This window comes from Alligator mississippiensis, chromosome 2 (assembly GCF_030867095.1).
Source record: "Alligator mississippiensis isolate rAllMis1 chromosome 2, rAllMis1, whole genome shotgun sequence".
Lineage (NCBI taxonomy): Eukaryota > Metazoa > Chordata > Crocodylia > Alligatoridae > Alligator > Alligator mississippiensis.
This window is the reverse complement of record NC_081825.1, coordinates 179,775,809-179,790,633: the sequence shown is the minus strand read 5'-3', so window position 1 is coordinate 179,790,633 and position 14,825 is coordinate 179,775,809. Positions and strand designations below refer to the sequence as shown.

The window sequence follows — 14,825 nt, the reverse complement described above, 5'->3', positions numbered from 1 at the left end:
CCTTGTTCTGGCCCCAACACTGTGTTACAGGAAGCGCACTGTACCCATATGCATGCCTCAACACTTTTAGGTTAAGGCATGCACAGAAGCCATTTCCTTTTCCTTGAGAAACAAGCTGGTCTGACCTTACTTCAGGGCATTGATGGCAGAAGTAGCACTCTGGTTCTGAGTTACTTCACTCTGTAGCCAGCCCCTGACACTGAGGGATGACATGAGCGGGGGAAACACTGAGGCAATGTCTGGTGGTAACCACCTCTTGGGTAAGAGTGTACAGATGAACAGCACCCCAGGCGAAAATGAGCCTGCTTTGGAGTGGAGGGGAGAATTTCCCAGGGTAAGACGCACAAAAAACTAGAACTCCTGGTTCCAAAATGATACATTTTATTAGACCAACTGGAAAATGGCAAGAAAATTGTCCTTTTATGCAAGCTTTCGGGATCAAAGTCCCTTCGTCAGGCTCTGGGTAGAGTGTAAGATACGCGCTTGGATTCAGGGTACTGCATTTATTCCTTCCTGGGCTACCAGGGCTCCTGGGAGAGCCCCTTCATGCCCCTGAGAAGTCTGTTGGGCAGATCTATGGGTTCCTATGGTGCAGTTGCCCCCCTGCCTTGATTCCTCCTGTCCAGAGGTAGCAAGGGCACGCAACCTAAGAGCAGAGCCACAGCCCATCAATTATTCTGCATGGACAATCCTGGACAGGGAGTGCCCCCTGGCGCCAGCCTGCAGCAAAGAGCTGGGGCTCATAATTTATGAGCAGGGATCCTGTTTTCTGTTTAAAAATCCCAAAATCTCTGATAAAAAAAATTCAAAGTTCTCTGATTAAAACCCCCCAAATCTGCATTTTTCCATGACTATATATATATAGGTATCCATTGAACACAATGTTTTATTGCTATATTTACAATATAAAAGCAATTTGGAAGCCTACCAGTGCCTTGATCACTATAAGAAAATAGATTTTAAATATCTATATATTTTGGGGGTTGATTTTGGTTTCTTATCATAGAACATGAGAGCTCCCCCTGACCCTTTCCCTCACCAGCGCATGGATCCAGCTGTGGCTGTCCCCCACACTGCTTGGTGGCACTGAGCAGCCCTGATATGCCTGTGCCCTGCCCTGGTGGCAAAAGGAAAACCCAGATTCCTGATTATGAGGACAGCCTGAGGGAACTGGGTTTATTTAATCTGGAGAAGAGAAGACTGAGGGGGCCTTCAACTACCTGAAGTGGGGTTCGAAAGAGGATGGAACTAGACTGTTCTCAGTGATAGCAGATGACAGAACAAAGATCAACGGTTTCAAGTTGCAGCAAGGGAAGTTTAGGTTAGATATTAGGAAGGATTTTCTCAGGAGAAGGGTAGTTAAACACTTGAACAGCTTTTTTAAGACTGGTCTAGACAAAGCTTTAGGCTGGGATGATGTAGTTGGGACTGATCCTGCTCTGAGCAGGGGGTTGGACTAGATGTGACCTCCTGTGGTCCCTTCCAACTAGGGTGGCCATCACAGAGCACAGTCCAGTTGCCCTCTGTCCACTATTGATATGAAACCGCATGACTTTATGTTCTCTATTTTTCTCTTCAGAAAAATAGAGGATATAAAGGTGTTGGGTTTCGTATCAATAGGGGACAGAGTAGCAGAAAACTGGAATGTCTTCTATGATGGCCACCCTACTTCCAACCCTCATTTTCGATGCTTCTGTGCAATCAGAACCGTGGAGGGAGCCTGCCTCAGTGCCTGTTGAACTTTTGTGCTGGAAGACAAGGAAGGCAAAGTTCATGAACACCGTGTGCCCTGGGAGGCTGGGGGGCACAGCAAACTCCTTCAGGTAGTGGCGGCACTGTCAGTGGTGGGAGCCTGGCGGTGGTAAACAGGGAGCTCCTGCAGGCAGCTGAGGCGGGGTGGGGGAGTGGTGAGCGCTGACCGGTGGTCAGTGACCACCCGCAGACCCTGCTGGCAGTGTTGGCAGCGGCCAGGGGCGATCGTGGACCGCCTGCGGACACTGCTGGCAGTGTCAGTGGCGCGGAAGGGTGGTGAGTGGCAATGGTCCACAGGTGCTGTTGGCAGTGTCTGAAGGGGGTACACTGCCAGTCTCAGGGGGTGCACGTACACCTGTGTGCACCCCCTACGCATCGCCAATGGCAAAGTGGGTGGTGGCAACAAGCCCTCGGCTGGAGGTTGCTCTCTAGTCTACCACAGCTTCACGGATGGGTCTTGAAGAGTCCAGTACTGGAGTCACAGGCCCCTCCGCAGAGCTTGCAGGTGCTTCTGCAGGGGCTGGCGGGAGCAGGCTGGGATTGCTCTCCTTTTCCTTCCTCCCCTCTCCCTGGCTCTGTGACCTGCCCCAGGATCGCAGGGTCCCCCGGGCAGCCCAGTCTGGCGGCCCCCTGCCCGGGCCGTGCCCCCCGCAGCAGCTCAGCGCCGGTGGGCGGGAGCGGACGGGGCGGGAGAAGAGGAACCGCGAGGCCCTGGTGCCCACACTGCCCCCGCCCTGGCCTGCAGCCCAGCCCAGCCCCGTGACCATGGAGGGCGGCCGGCACACCGTGAGCATCTCCCTGATGCCCTGCAACCCCGAGCGGGGCGAGCCCGCGGCCCTCGACGGTGGCGCCTGGGGGGCCGCGCGGGGCCTGGGCACCCTCGAGCCACCCCACGACTTCGTGCTCTGGTCCTTCTTCAACACCGTCTTCTGCAACCCCTGCTGCCTCGGCTTCCTGGCACTCGTCTTCTCCATCAAGGTGGGTGCGGGGGCCGCACGACTCCGGGCCGGGGCTCGCGGGTCTAGGGGCGGGTGGGCAGTGGTGGAGGCAGCAGGTCAGCTGCGGTCCTTCACACCCGGACTGGAAGAGCGAGTGCTGGAGAGCTCGGGGGGAAGGAAACTCCCGTCGGGGTGATAAGTTTTTTTGGTTTTTCCTTAAGGACGTGTTTGGGGTTCCAAGTCAAATCAGCCAAATCAATTCGCTGACTTCCTGCCCTTTGGGCAGGGGGCTGGACTCGGTGGTCTTCCGAGGTCCCTTCCAGCCTTGATGTCTATGAAATTCCAAATCCGTGAGTCGATCAAGAGCCAACCCTACTACTAGCAAACATCCTCCACCCCGCCCCGGGCTTCAGATGCTTCCAAATCCGTTGGAGGCATCCTACGTGCAGGTCCAAGCCCGGAGGATGTCCCCAAGTTTCGCTTGCCCTCAGCTATATGGCCACAGGAGCAAGCTAGGGAGAAGGCTCCCATATCCATAAAGTTGGTAAATAGCAAGATCTTCCCACTGGAAGAGTAAGTGGGAGACTAACTATGCCGTACCTCAGTCAAGGTACTCTCAGCTACCAAGAAAGTGATTTTCCCCTTCCAGTAGCAAAACCATGAGTGGTCATGGTATTTCCTCTGCCCTTGGGCTGATAAGTTGGACTAGGTCATTTAACTGGAACAGAGGGACATCCGATAACTTCCCCTCCCTGGACAGGCTCTCACCAGTGCCCAGCACTCAGTGTGGGTGATCGGCTGGTTCTCTGAGGCCACGGGGGTGACCCTGTCTCTGCATAGTTGAGTGTCAGGGCCCCTTTTGGGTCAAACTCTGCCCCTGCTGTGCTGTGTCTTTAGACCAGGGGTGGGCAAAATGCGGCCTGCAGGAACCCTAAAAAATTTAGAAAATTAATATATATCTGCCCCTGGCTGCCTGTCATGTGGCCCTCGATGGCTTGCCAAAACTCAGTAAGCGGCCCTCTGCCTGAAATAATTGCCCGCCCCTGCTTTAGGCTCTGTGAGATGAATGTAGCACTGGGGAAAAGGCACAATTCAGGGAGTTGGAACACAAGTGTCCAGGCCACGTGACAGCATAGAGAGTGCTGGGGAATAGCGAGGGGAAACCTGGTAAATTCAGATAGGGCAAATCCAGAGTAAGCCTGAATATGACCTTGACATTCATCGGACAGAGAGCTGGGCTCCACATGTGCTGGAAAGCAGTGAGAGATGGGGCTTAGAGTGGCTTACATGGAGGTGAGAAGAAATCTACAGGCGAAGGGATTTCAGCAGAGCTGGTGTCACAGCATTGGTGCACATGGGCAGCCTGATCGAGAGGGTGAGAGGAGGCCTGGGCAGGGAAGAGAGCCAAAGGTGACGCTAGAGTCCTACAGTGGGAGGTCTCCGTTCTCCTTGCTGCTTGCCAGGAGCATGACAGAGCTGAAGCCTGAAATTCATGGTTCATAAGGACCCAAGACTTCCATAGATGCCTCTGACAAAAAGTACATGATCTCCCTTTACTCTTTGTCCTCTCCTCCACCAGGCAAGAGACCGCAAACTTCTGGGTGACATGAGTGGTGCAGACAGCTATGGCAAGACTGCCAAGTACCTGAACATCACCATCCTGGTGCTGATCATTCTGGCCCTTGTGTCCACCATTCTACTTATCATGAATGTCTAGGTGAACTTCCGCTGGTACAAACCAAATTCCACCTGGAACCACAGCTACAGCATCGAGGTCAGCACACAGCTTCACTTTCCTAGCTTCACGGCTGCTCGCCCTCCTGTTGCATTCCTAGGAATGAAGGTGGAAAGTGACTGTGCTGATAAAGGGGCCAGTACTCTCCTGGTGGCTCCAGTGCATTCCTGGAGTCTCAGGCCCCATCTCCTGACATAGCCTGCACAAAAGTCCTTGCAGCATCCTGATGCCCTTTCCCTGGAGCAGCCAGCACCGTGGAGATGGATGTCTGCAGCCACTTTCTCTTATGCTACTAGCCAACTGCCTAGTCTCCAAAGCCTTCTGAGAGCTTGCTGCTTGCCATTGGGAAAGAGCCATGTTCCTCTGCTTATGATACTCTATTTTGTTATCTTGAGAGATTTATTTTTGTAGGTCTCTCTTCGACAGAGATACTAAACCAATAAAGGGACTTTTCTCTCGTGTGAATGGTCATTTCTTTATACCGCATTTTCCGGCATAAAGTATGCCCCTGAATAAGATACACACCTGGTCTTAGAAAGGCAAAACAAAGGAATTTTTTTTTTTGAACATATGGATACGTAGCAGTAAGTAATGGAGCAGCAGCTCCTGCAGCAGGAGCCTCTATTGAAGCAAAAGTGTGTCCACAGCCAGCAGCTAGGGAGGCCTCCATGCTCATTGTGCTTTCCCCTGTGTAGCATGTCCAGCATTACTTTTGCTCCCCCACCCAGGAGGAATCAGCTGTTATTATTGAGGGAGAAGTGTATGTTGTACTAAGAAAATACACTTTTTAGGGTCTTCTGGTCTTGGACCTCTCTAAGTCTCCCTCCTGGGGCCCAGGAGGGTTGATAATCCATCTTTAATTTCATGGCACCTATCTCCTGGGGATACCCGGTGTCTCTCTTGAGGCTAATGTTGGGATCTGCATATGCTGGGATCCCAGAGGAGTGCTGGGGACAGTGAGGGGGAGATGAAGAACCCAAAGAGCCCCTACATGGGAGTTAACCATGCAGACCATGCCTGCTTCCAGTCCTGCAGGATTCCTGGAGGCTCTCAAATGTCCAGGAGATCAGGCTGTGCTTGGGGAGTCCTGTTGGCGGTCCCCAGATTCTGCAAGGGAGGCTTTACAGAGGGAATTGGGGATGGATTGCAGACTCAACCCCCTCTAGCCCTGGCACTCCCTCCCTCCTGTAGCATCACTGGGATCCAACCCTACTGCCATCCTCCATCTGTGGCTTGGGGTCATAGAAAAAGTGCAGGAGACAGCAACACCAGACCTGTTTCTTCCACAACCCCATCCCAACCATCCCCATTGCACTGAGTGATACTCTGTTCCTTCTCTTGAGAACTGGGAATCAGGCAAATGGGAGGACAAGGGAAGGGTGTGGGGGGAAGGGTAAGGCTGGGCCCTGACTATTGCTACCAGCAAGGTAGTGGCAGTGCAGAGTTTAGAGACTGATGAAATCCCTGAACAAAACCTTGGAAGTGATGGGGAGGGCAGACAGCATCTGCCCAAGGGAAAACAATTTACAAGCACCTTTCATTGCAAAGAGCAACAAGTCGATGCCAGGTTGCGTGTGTCTAGAAACCCCCTCCCCACTCCTCAGTTTGAAGTCAAGGGACCATTTACCAAATGACTGCCATGAAGGCTGACTATCAAGAGCCCTGTCCTCCCCACATTTTTTTTAATTAAAATATATTTATAAATAGAGTTATATATACACATCCTTTATTATAAACTTTCCATCACACATCTTAAAGCAGGATTACAACATCAATAGCCCTATTGTTATCCAACCCTGGCCACACGGCTGTTCCATGCGGCCAGCGTTTATAGAGAACCTGCTAGCCACTCCTATCCAGGCTTAAACCAAACCTCCCACCTATAGCTCCATCACCCTTCACTTCTGCCAAGTTTGTATTTGGAGTTTGGCTTCCTGGCGGTATCCATATCAAATACTGTCTGGATGGCTGCTCTTAACAGGCATCCGTGGGTGGCTCGGCCTCCTACACACAGTCTTAAAAGCAGCATCACCCAGACACCTCTCCCTCATCCCCAGCCCTTCCAGCCCATCGCTGCAATACAGGGATGTACATTCTTATCCCTTCAGACCCATTTCCCAGTGGGCTGCAGCCAGTGTCATGGCCTGCCATTTTGGGTCTTTCTCTTTTCCCCTCCAGTGGCTCAAGCTGGGGCTTTGCTTCCTACACAACTGGCAGCACATTTTAGCAGATTGTACCTTGATGCCTCAGAAAGTTGTCACCCTCCCTACCCTCTTGCAATTTTTCCCACATATCTGCTGATGCTTCTGGCTGAAAGCACTCTTACAGGACACTGTTAATCTGTGGAATGGGCTGCTGCATGATTTTACCAAGTGGTAAAAATTAGCAAGCCTCCAAGAAGGGAGCAAACGCTGAGATGGGCACAATATTATTAGCACTAAATAAGACAAAAAGGCAAATAGAGCAGCACTTCAGGCTGTTTCACCTACTGCTGGTGACTTCCTGCACACAAGCAGCTTTGCCCAAAGGTAGCCTACTGCAAGCATTTATCCCGTCTTCTTGTAATGAGGCTGCAGTTGGTTGCTTATTCCCAGTTTCTTATTCCTTATTCCCAGTTCCTTTGCCAAAGCTAATCTAGACCCAATAAAAGCTTGTTATTAATGAATTACACATCCTAAACAGTCTTGTACCTCTTTTGATGCAGCTGCTACTGAGCAGAAACAGGATGCCAGACTGGACAGACAGTGGGAGTCACTGCTTTTAGCACTTTTCTTGTCCCTAAACATCATTTGGACATGCTCTCTAACAGCAAAGGGAAACCCTTCGCCTTTCAGTGTGGGCTTTGAGGCACCTGCTTTTCAGACCTTGTATTTTCCATGGATTGTGCCTTATCTCTCTTTCTATAATTCAGGGAATGTGGGGACTGCGGGTGGAGATTGCTTGGGAAGGGATGGCAAGAAGGGAGAGACTGGGGGGTAGGGAAGGCCTGGCTCCTGTGGAGGCCCAGTATGTCGGCAGTGTGACGAAGCCATCAGAAAAGCCAATGGCACTTTATCGTGCATCAGCAGATGCATGATGAATAGGTCCAAGGAGGTGATACTTCCCCTCTATTGGGCGCTAGTCAGACCACAGTTGGAGTACTGCGTGCAATTCTGGGCGCCACAATTCAAGAGGGTTGCGGATAACCTGGAGAGGGTCCAGAGAAGGGCCACTCGTATGGTTAAGGGCCTGCAGACCAAGCCCTACGACGAGAGACTAGAGAAACTGGACCTTTTTAGCCTCCGCAAGAGAAGTTTGAGAGGTGACCTTGTGGCTGCCTATAAGTTCATCACGGGGGCACAGAAGGGAATTGGTGAGGTTTTATTCACCAAGGCACCCCCAGGGGTTACAAGAAATAATGGCCACAAGCTAGCAGAGAGCAGATTTAGACTGGACATTAGGAAGAACTTCTTCACAGTTAGAGTGGCCAAGGTCTGGAACGGGCTCCCAAGGGAGGTGGTGCTCTCCCCTACCCTGGGGGTCTTCAAGAGGAGGTTAGATAGGCATCTAGGGGGTCATCTAGACCCAGCACTCTTTCCTGCCTATGCAGGGAGTCGGACTCAATGATCTATTGAGGTCCCTTCCGACCCTAGCATCTATGAATCTAAGGTTGAGAACCAGTGGTCTAGACTAGAGATGCATCAGTCTGGACCTCTTGGAGGGGAATGTTTCTAGAAGCAGGAGCTCATCCAGCTGGGACACAAGGAGAAATAGTCAGGTCAGGGTTGGGCAAGTATTGGGCCTGTGGGCCACATAGGGAGTTTTGGGGAGTTGTTGTGGGCTGGGTCAGCACCCCTCTTCCCCCCCCATGCAACAGCTCACCAAACCTCCTTATATGGGATGGAGCTGCGGCCATGCGGGGAGCTGGCATAGGTGGCAGCTTCAGCAGGGGCAACTCAGCTGCCACCACCAGTGCCACCTCGGCGCCACCCTTCTACCCCAAGGAGGGGCTCGGGTAGATGCCCCAATCCCCAGCAGTAACTTGCCAGCTGTGTCCATAGGTGATGCTGGCACGCGCCCAGCGCTGCTTCTGGCATATGGAGCAGGAGTTGGTGTAAGCTATATACAGGGCCGGGACATGCCCGTCCACCCGGCATGATGCAGCAGCCGGAGCCATCAGCTCCCCATGGGCTCCATGACTTCATGGCTGTTCACCTGCAGACTGGATACAATCAGTTGGCAGGTCAGATTGGACCGGGACCACGGGCTGTATTTTGCCCACCCCTGGGCTAGGCACTGCTCCTTCATGAGGACCAGGTGCAGCTTCAAAGAAGAAAACACCTCAGCTTCAAATTGTTCGTCAGTTGGTTGGGATGCCCAAGGGTCTTTAGCAAGTTGAAGGGCTCTGCTTGGGATATAGCTAAGGGCAAGACTATGTAGTAGCGTTTTGCTGGCAGAACCCTCCCTTCTTCTGGCAGAGTTAAGCAACGACTAACTGCACTCCTGCACTTCCTGCTGGCAGCGATGGTCCCTGCAGCAGCTGGTGCCTTCCTTGGCTCCTGTGTGGAGCAGTCAGAAGCGTGTGGGTGTAGCTGAACAGTGGTGGCTGTTGAGATCAGATCTACTGCCAGGCCAGGTCAGTGTGGAGATAGCCCAGCTCCACCCTAGGGTTAGCTCCCCAGCTTCTGCAATGATCTTAGACAGGGTGTTAGAAGTAAGCAAAGAGTTTCTGGCAGTTGGAGCCTCAATGTTGAGCAATGGCTGAGCACAGAAGGAAACACCAGTAATAATGGCTGAACTGGTGGTTTCACAGTCTTCTGGCCTCATAGATCAGTTGTACTGAAACTTTCTGGGCTGCACGCCAGATGAGTGATGCATGGGGTCTGACTGGGCTCAATCCAGCACATTCATACATTGCTGTCTTTAGGTGATGGCACCATCTTGTGGCTTTTTTGTGAGGACTTCCTGAAACTTGCACTCTCATCAGCTGCATTGCATTGTACAGGGCATTGCAAAACTTGGACAGCAGCAAAGATTTTGCACCTGTGGATGGTACTATGCAAATACATGATGTTATGCAAATGATCCTGGAACACAAAAGCTACATGTTTGTTTCAGTGCTTTCCTGGGTATCTTGGGCGCCTTGTTACACATTAATTACTCTCCTGGAGTTCTTAACCCCTGAATTGTCCACACATTAACGCCTGAAACTAGTTTTAACCACACTTTAGGCTGCTTAAAGTTACACCACTCTAGGGCAGGTTTATCTCTGATCTGTGTTACCCAGCTTGTGTTCCGTTAATGTGTGGTCATTCTCCACAGATGACCAGCCCAAGTTGCAGTCCTCCAGCATCCCCTGGTGCAGCGTCCCTTTCCCTGCTCTCCTGTTCTGTGTGGATATATATTCCAATCCTTGAATGCTGCTGCCCCAGGGGTGGTTCTGGCGTCAAGCCAACTCCCCCTTCTGCCCCTAGGGGTTGTGACCTTCCCATCCCCAGAGGTGCAACCCTCTGCAAGCAGCCATCAGAGCACATGCCAGTTAGCCAGGTTGCAGGGCATGGATGGGTCTAGGAGTGGGGTTTGGGGGTCAGGGAGGGCTGGGGAACAAGGTAGGGGGCTGAATTGGGTTCCCATGGGCTGGGGTTTCCCTCCCCAGGCAGGGGCAGTAGCTCCTCCAAAAGTGCCATCCATTACCACTCCCACCTTCCAGCCACACTGGGAAACATGAGCAGCAGCACCCATCCCACAATGTTAAAGCCCAATCTATTAAAACATGAAACCTTCTTTAATTTACTTTCTCTTTATTTCTTTCTAAATTCTTTTTTTTTTTTTTTACTTTTTATTTTATGCAACAGTGGCTGACTTCCTTTATATCACCACCCTTTCCCCCATTTCCTTTTCACCTCCCTTTTCACTACCCACCCACATCCCATTAACTCTCTGCCTCCCAGCTTCATGTTCCTGTCCCCCAATCCCTCTCTCACACCCCTGTACCTAGAGCAGGAATAGAAGCCTGTCCTGGCTCACCAGCCTTGTGGTGGCAGCTTACACCTATAGCTCTTGGGTGCCTGTTTGCCAGCCCTCTAATGACAAGGCACAGCTGTGCAGGTAGGGGGCAATCAGAGAAAGCTTTTAGCCTTTTAGCTGTGACTGTTCCAAACTTGAGCTAGCACTACCTGGCCACATCTACATGAGATTTTTACTGTGCAGTTGACTGGGATGGGATGGAGCTGTGTAGTACACATTTTGGCATCTATACATGTGCCCCGTTAGGTTGGAGTAAACTAATTTATTTTGCAGCAGGATAGTACTTGTAAATATAAATACTGTCCTTCTGTGGAGTAAAAAACTGCAGCAGCACACATGTAGATACTGGAGGGGCTGGTTGGGGCATGAGGGTGCTTCAGTATGGGGGCTGCCAGCTAGCCTTGCACTGAAGTTCCCTTGTGCCCCAGGCAGACCCTCCACAGCATGTTGAGCTGGGGGCATCTGCCCTGGGCTGGGAGGCTGAACCCTGGGGCTCCTTGCCATCCAGGGCTGCTCTGACCCAGCTCCATGTGTTGTGCATGAATAAACTCCAGAGTTTATTGGTCCAGAGTTATTTGATCCCAAGTGCACAGTGTGCCCAGGAGCAATTAACTCTGGAGCAATAAGCTCCAGAGTTTATTCATGTGCAGTAATAGCACCTGTAGACAGACCCATACTGATCAACTTTTGAGCAGCTCAATGTGTAACATGTAACAAGGCCCTGGCAAAACTGTCTTGCATTTTCACTGTCTTAGTGTTCTGATTGCAATCTCAATGAATGCATATTAAAACCCCCCCTTTAAGGTTGTTTCTTTCAGCTCCAAAAGATCAGGAAATCCCCTTCAGCTCAGTAAAGATGTGAAGGTGCTGTGCTTTAGTCAGGCATCGAAGGGGCTAAATTGTTACTAATGATTTCCTCCATCTCTTGTCTTACCTAGTTCCTTTCATGATTTTCCATGTGCTCCTGTTTTCTTTCCCAGGCCCGAGATCAGAAGATGGTGGGGGATATGGAAGGAGCCCAGTGCTACAGCACCACAGCCCTGGTGCTGAACATCATTGGTTCATTGGCGGGGGTCACTGCCCTGGTGGTCTTTTTCATCATGCTAAAGGCTGTGATTCACGAATTTGTCTCAAATTTCTTGTGACTGCCACAGAAGACCCATGCTGGGAAGGAGGCATGCAGCTCAAGTTCTTCACGCAGCTACGAAATCTCCGAATAGGTCACATGTTCAGAAACAAGTTTGTTCAGAATAGCAGCATGCAGTTCCTCCCTCATTTTGAGGCTAGGTTTGAATGTGTGTTCTCTTTTCAAATCTGAGCAGGCTGCCACTTCTCGACCCAGCACGCTGCAGCCCTCAATGCATCTATTTACTTGTGTGCTCCTTCTCCAGCTATTATGATGTATGTTTTTTTGTCCTGAAAATAATCCACTGTCAGTGCTGCTATAGCTTTCCTGCTTTGCAGGGCTCTACACAGATAAGAGGATACATTTTGCTCAGAGGCGGCTCTGGTCTACTTTAGTTTGTATCTATGGGTGGACCAGAACCATCTATTTGGGAGAGTTTGAAACCAAGCTGTGCCTCTGATACTGTTACCAATAGGATTCTTTGCCAGAGCCCTCTAAGGATTGACATGGCAACTCATCTGATGTAGTATCAAGTGAACTTTGATAGTAACCCCTAGGCAATATTATAGGCTTTCTCCCCATAATACGACCTGGCAAGTGGCTTGTTAAACGTTAGGGTACCAGGCCTCAGGTCCTCCACTGGGTGTGTAGGATCTTAGTTTCTGGCTCCCTGCTGTTCAAGCAGGGACCTAGCAGCTGCATCTGCCCTCCCAGAGTCATAGCATGCTAACATGCACATGTTCCTTTGTTTGTTCATTACTTTTATAACTTTTTTCATCTCAAATTGTCCAATCCCCTGGCTCTGTACCAAGCATTCTTTATATGGTGCACCAATCCATTGGCACTATGCCAGGAACATTCCTTATAGGATAACTGTTGTGTTTTACTCGCCTAGTGCCCAATCACAGCACTCACATCTCCCAGTGGCACAGAAGGTGCTCTGTTCAATTTTGTTGCTTAGTTCCAGGAAGCCCTGGGCTATGGCTAAAAAGCCTTAACATAACTCTGTTTATCGGCTACAGCACCCACGTGTAGAATAAACCAGACCAACCCTATGGGTCCAAATCCTCATGGCCCTGTGCATGGGGAACATAGATGCACATTCAGACTACGTGCCTTGAACTGTTTGTAAATGTTTTGTAATGTTTTTGTAAACCTTTTTCAGTAACCTTTGTAAACCTTTTTCAGTAATGTTTTGTTAGTGCACTGTTTTTCAGCAATAAAGCTGCCTCCAAAGACTCTTGTCTGTTGCTTTTATTGAAAGATCCTGCCTGTTAAGGAGATAAAGTGGGGCAGTTAGTGTGAAGTATTTAGCTTTACGTGATAAACATAAAGGCCCAGTTCTAGCTGAATATGATCCTGTCCACATGCAGCTCCCTGAACACCCAATCCTGCCCCATCCCTCTCAGCAGCTTATTCTAAAGCTCAAATCCAGAAGCAGTGGTTGTAATATGTGGGTAAAGAGTGTCCCTCCTGTAATGGGGGACCCTAGCCCTCTTGCAGTGAAGAGGGGACCCCTTTAAGGTCAGGACTTTTGTAGCCTAGAAAAAGGGGACAATTTCTTGCTGTAAAGAGAAACCCAGCTATTACGGAGGCAGCAGAGAAGACTGCAGCTGTGAAGGGAGGCCCCAGCTGGACAAGAGAGAGGCAAGCAGCTGGCTGCAGAGGAGACCTGGGATCCAGAGAAGGAATGAGGTTGGGCCCTGGGCCAGGGGCTCACACTGCAGAGCTCAGCCTACAATCAATCGCTGCAGGACCCAGCAGGGGGAAATTAGGAAGAGACTGAGCACATCTGCAACCAGGGAGCTGGAAGCCTGGTCATTTGACCAGGTGAGTGGAGCTGAGTGAGATATAAACCCCTCAGACCCAGTGCTGCCTGCTCCAGTTGCAGCACCTTCTCGGGTCAAGCCAGCCATGTGCTCAGCCCCATCACAAGGCTGGGCTAGGCCCTGTGTTGCCCCAGCACCATAGGTGGGAGGGGGAAGGATGCAGCGTGTCTGGCAGAGGCTGCTCCACTGGAACTGGACCCTTCTCTTGGGGCAAGCTGGGAAAGGCCTGGCTTGGCAGTGTGGAGGAGCTTTCCAGGTCCAGGCCACAGTGCCACAAGCATGGTAGGAGGCACAGGGAGCCCATTGCCCTGCTGGGGTCCTGCGTCTAGAGTGGGGCCAGGCAGACCCACTGTGCAGCTGAAACTTGCTGCTGCAGTAGGAAGGCCTTGCCTGGCTCCTGTGGGGGGCACAGCACCTCCCTTCCCATGGTGGTAGGATTTAGGCACAGGAGATGGCCCCCAGCTCCAGCTCTGTCCACATCCCCAGCCCCAGCACCTGCCCATGGGGGCAAGGGGAAGTCATGGCTCCACAGTTGGATGGGATCCACTAATGGCTGAGCCATGCATGCTGCCCTCTGCCCATGGCTCCCCACCAGTGGCTTAGGGCCCACACAGTGCCAGGCACGTAGTGAAGACATAAGGGGCTGCAGTCATTTCTCCCGGAGGTCACTAAACTAGAAATGAGTTACTGGTAACCGTTTAACTGATATAATTGGAGGAGGTTAAATGTATTATTTAAAAAATGATATTTACATCCCGACTTGAAAAACATCTCAGTGAACATCAAGACATGGCAGGTGAGAGAGAGAAAGGAAAAGGGGGCCAGACTAGGGGACCAGAATAGGTAGTCAGGTACAGCCCCACCAGGAGAGGGTGCCCAGTTGTCTCCTGAGGAACACCCTATTATATCTCCCCTAACGTTTCAGGGAATAAATGCACCACGCTATGAAACTCCCATTCTAAACAGAAGCACCTGTTATCCAGATGACAGGTAACCTTGTGGGTTGGATACTGATAGAAAAGGCAGAAACAGGTCTACAACCCAACCTTTTATTTGCTTGCACTTCAAAACACAAATGCAAACATTTATTCCAAAGTCTATCTGGCTACCCATTACAGCGCAACATAAATTCTCACCTATACCAGCAGGAGAGACTTGAGAGATTGGAGGAGGGTGGCGCACAGATTAACTGCAGGTCTTCTTGAATTTGTTGAGTTCTCCAGATTTCTCCTCAGCCTATACCACATATTTATAGATGGTTGTTCTAATATTCTAATAAATGACCTCTTTAAATTTGTTTAAATTTCTTTGCTTTACTGAAAGGTGTCAATTAGTTGAGATTTGTTCCTGTGAAATTACACTTCTGGAGGGCAGGATTCTTAGCTCCTTCCTTCACCATTATGGGATATTACCTGCCCTCATCCTGTTTTTCTCTTCCC

At 50.7% G+C, this 14,825-nt stretch overlaps 1 protein-coding gene across 1 annotated transcript; it reads left to right on the top strand.

Annotated features, from left to right (window-relative positions):
* Nucleotides 1-2,517: 2,517 nt before the first annotated feature.
* Nucleotides 2,518-4,825, top strand: LOC132248287 (interferon-induced transmembrane protein 3-like). Its single transcript, XM_059721331.1, has 2 exons — nucleotides 2,518-2,730; nucleotides 4,270-4,825. Exons 1-2 carry the CDS (start codon nucleotides 2,518-2,520, stop codon nucleotides 4,405-4,407), a joined length of 351 nt encoding a protein of 116 aa, XP_059577314.1. The 3' UTR covers nucleotides 4,408-4,825.
* Nucleotides 4,826-14,825: the final 10,000 nt, after the last annotated feature.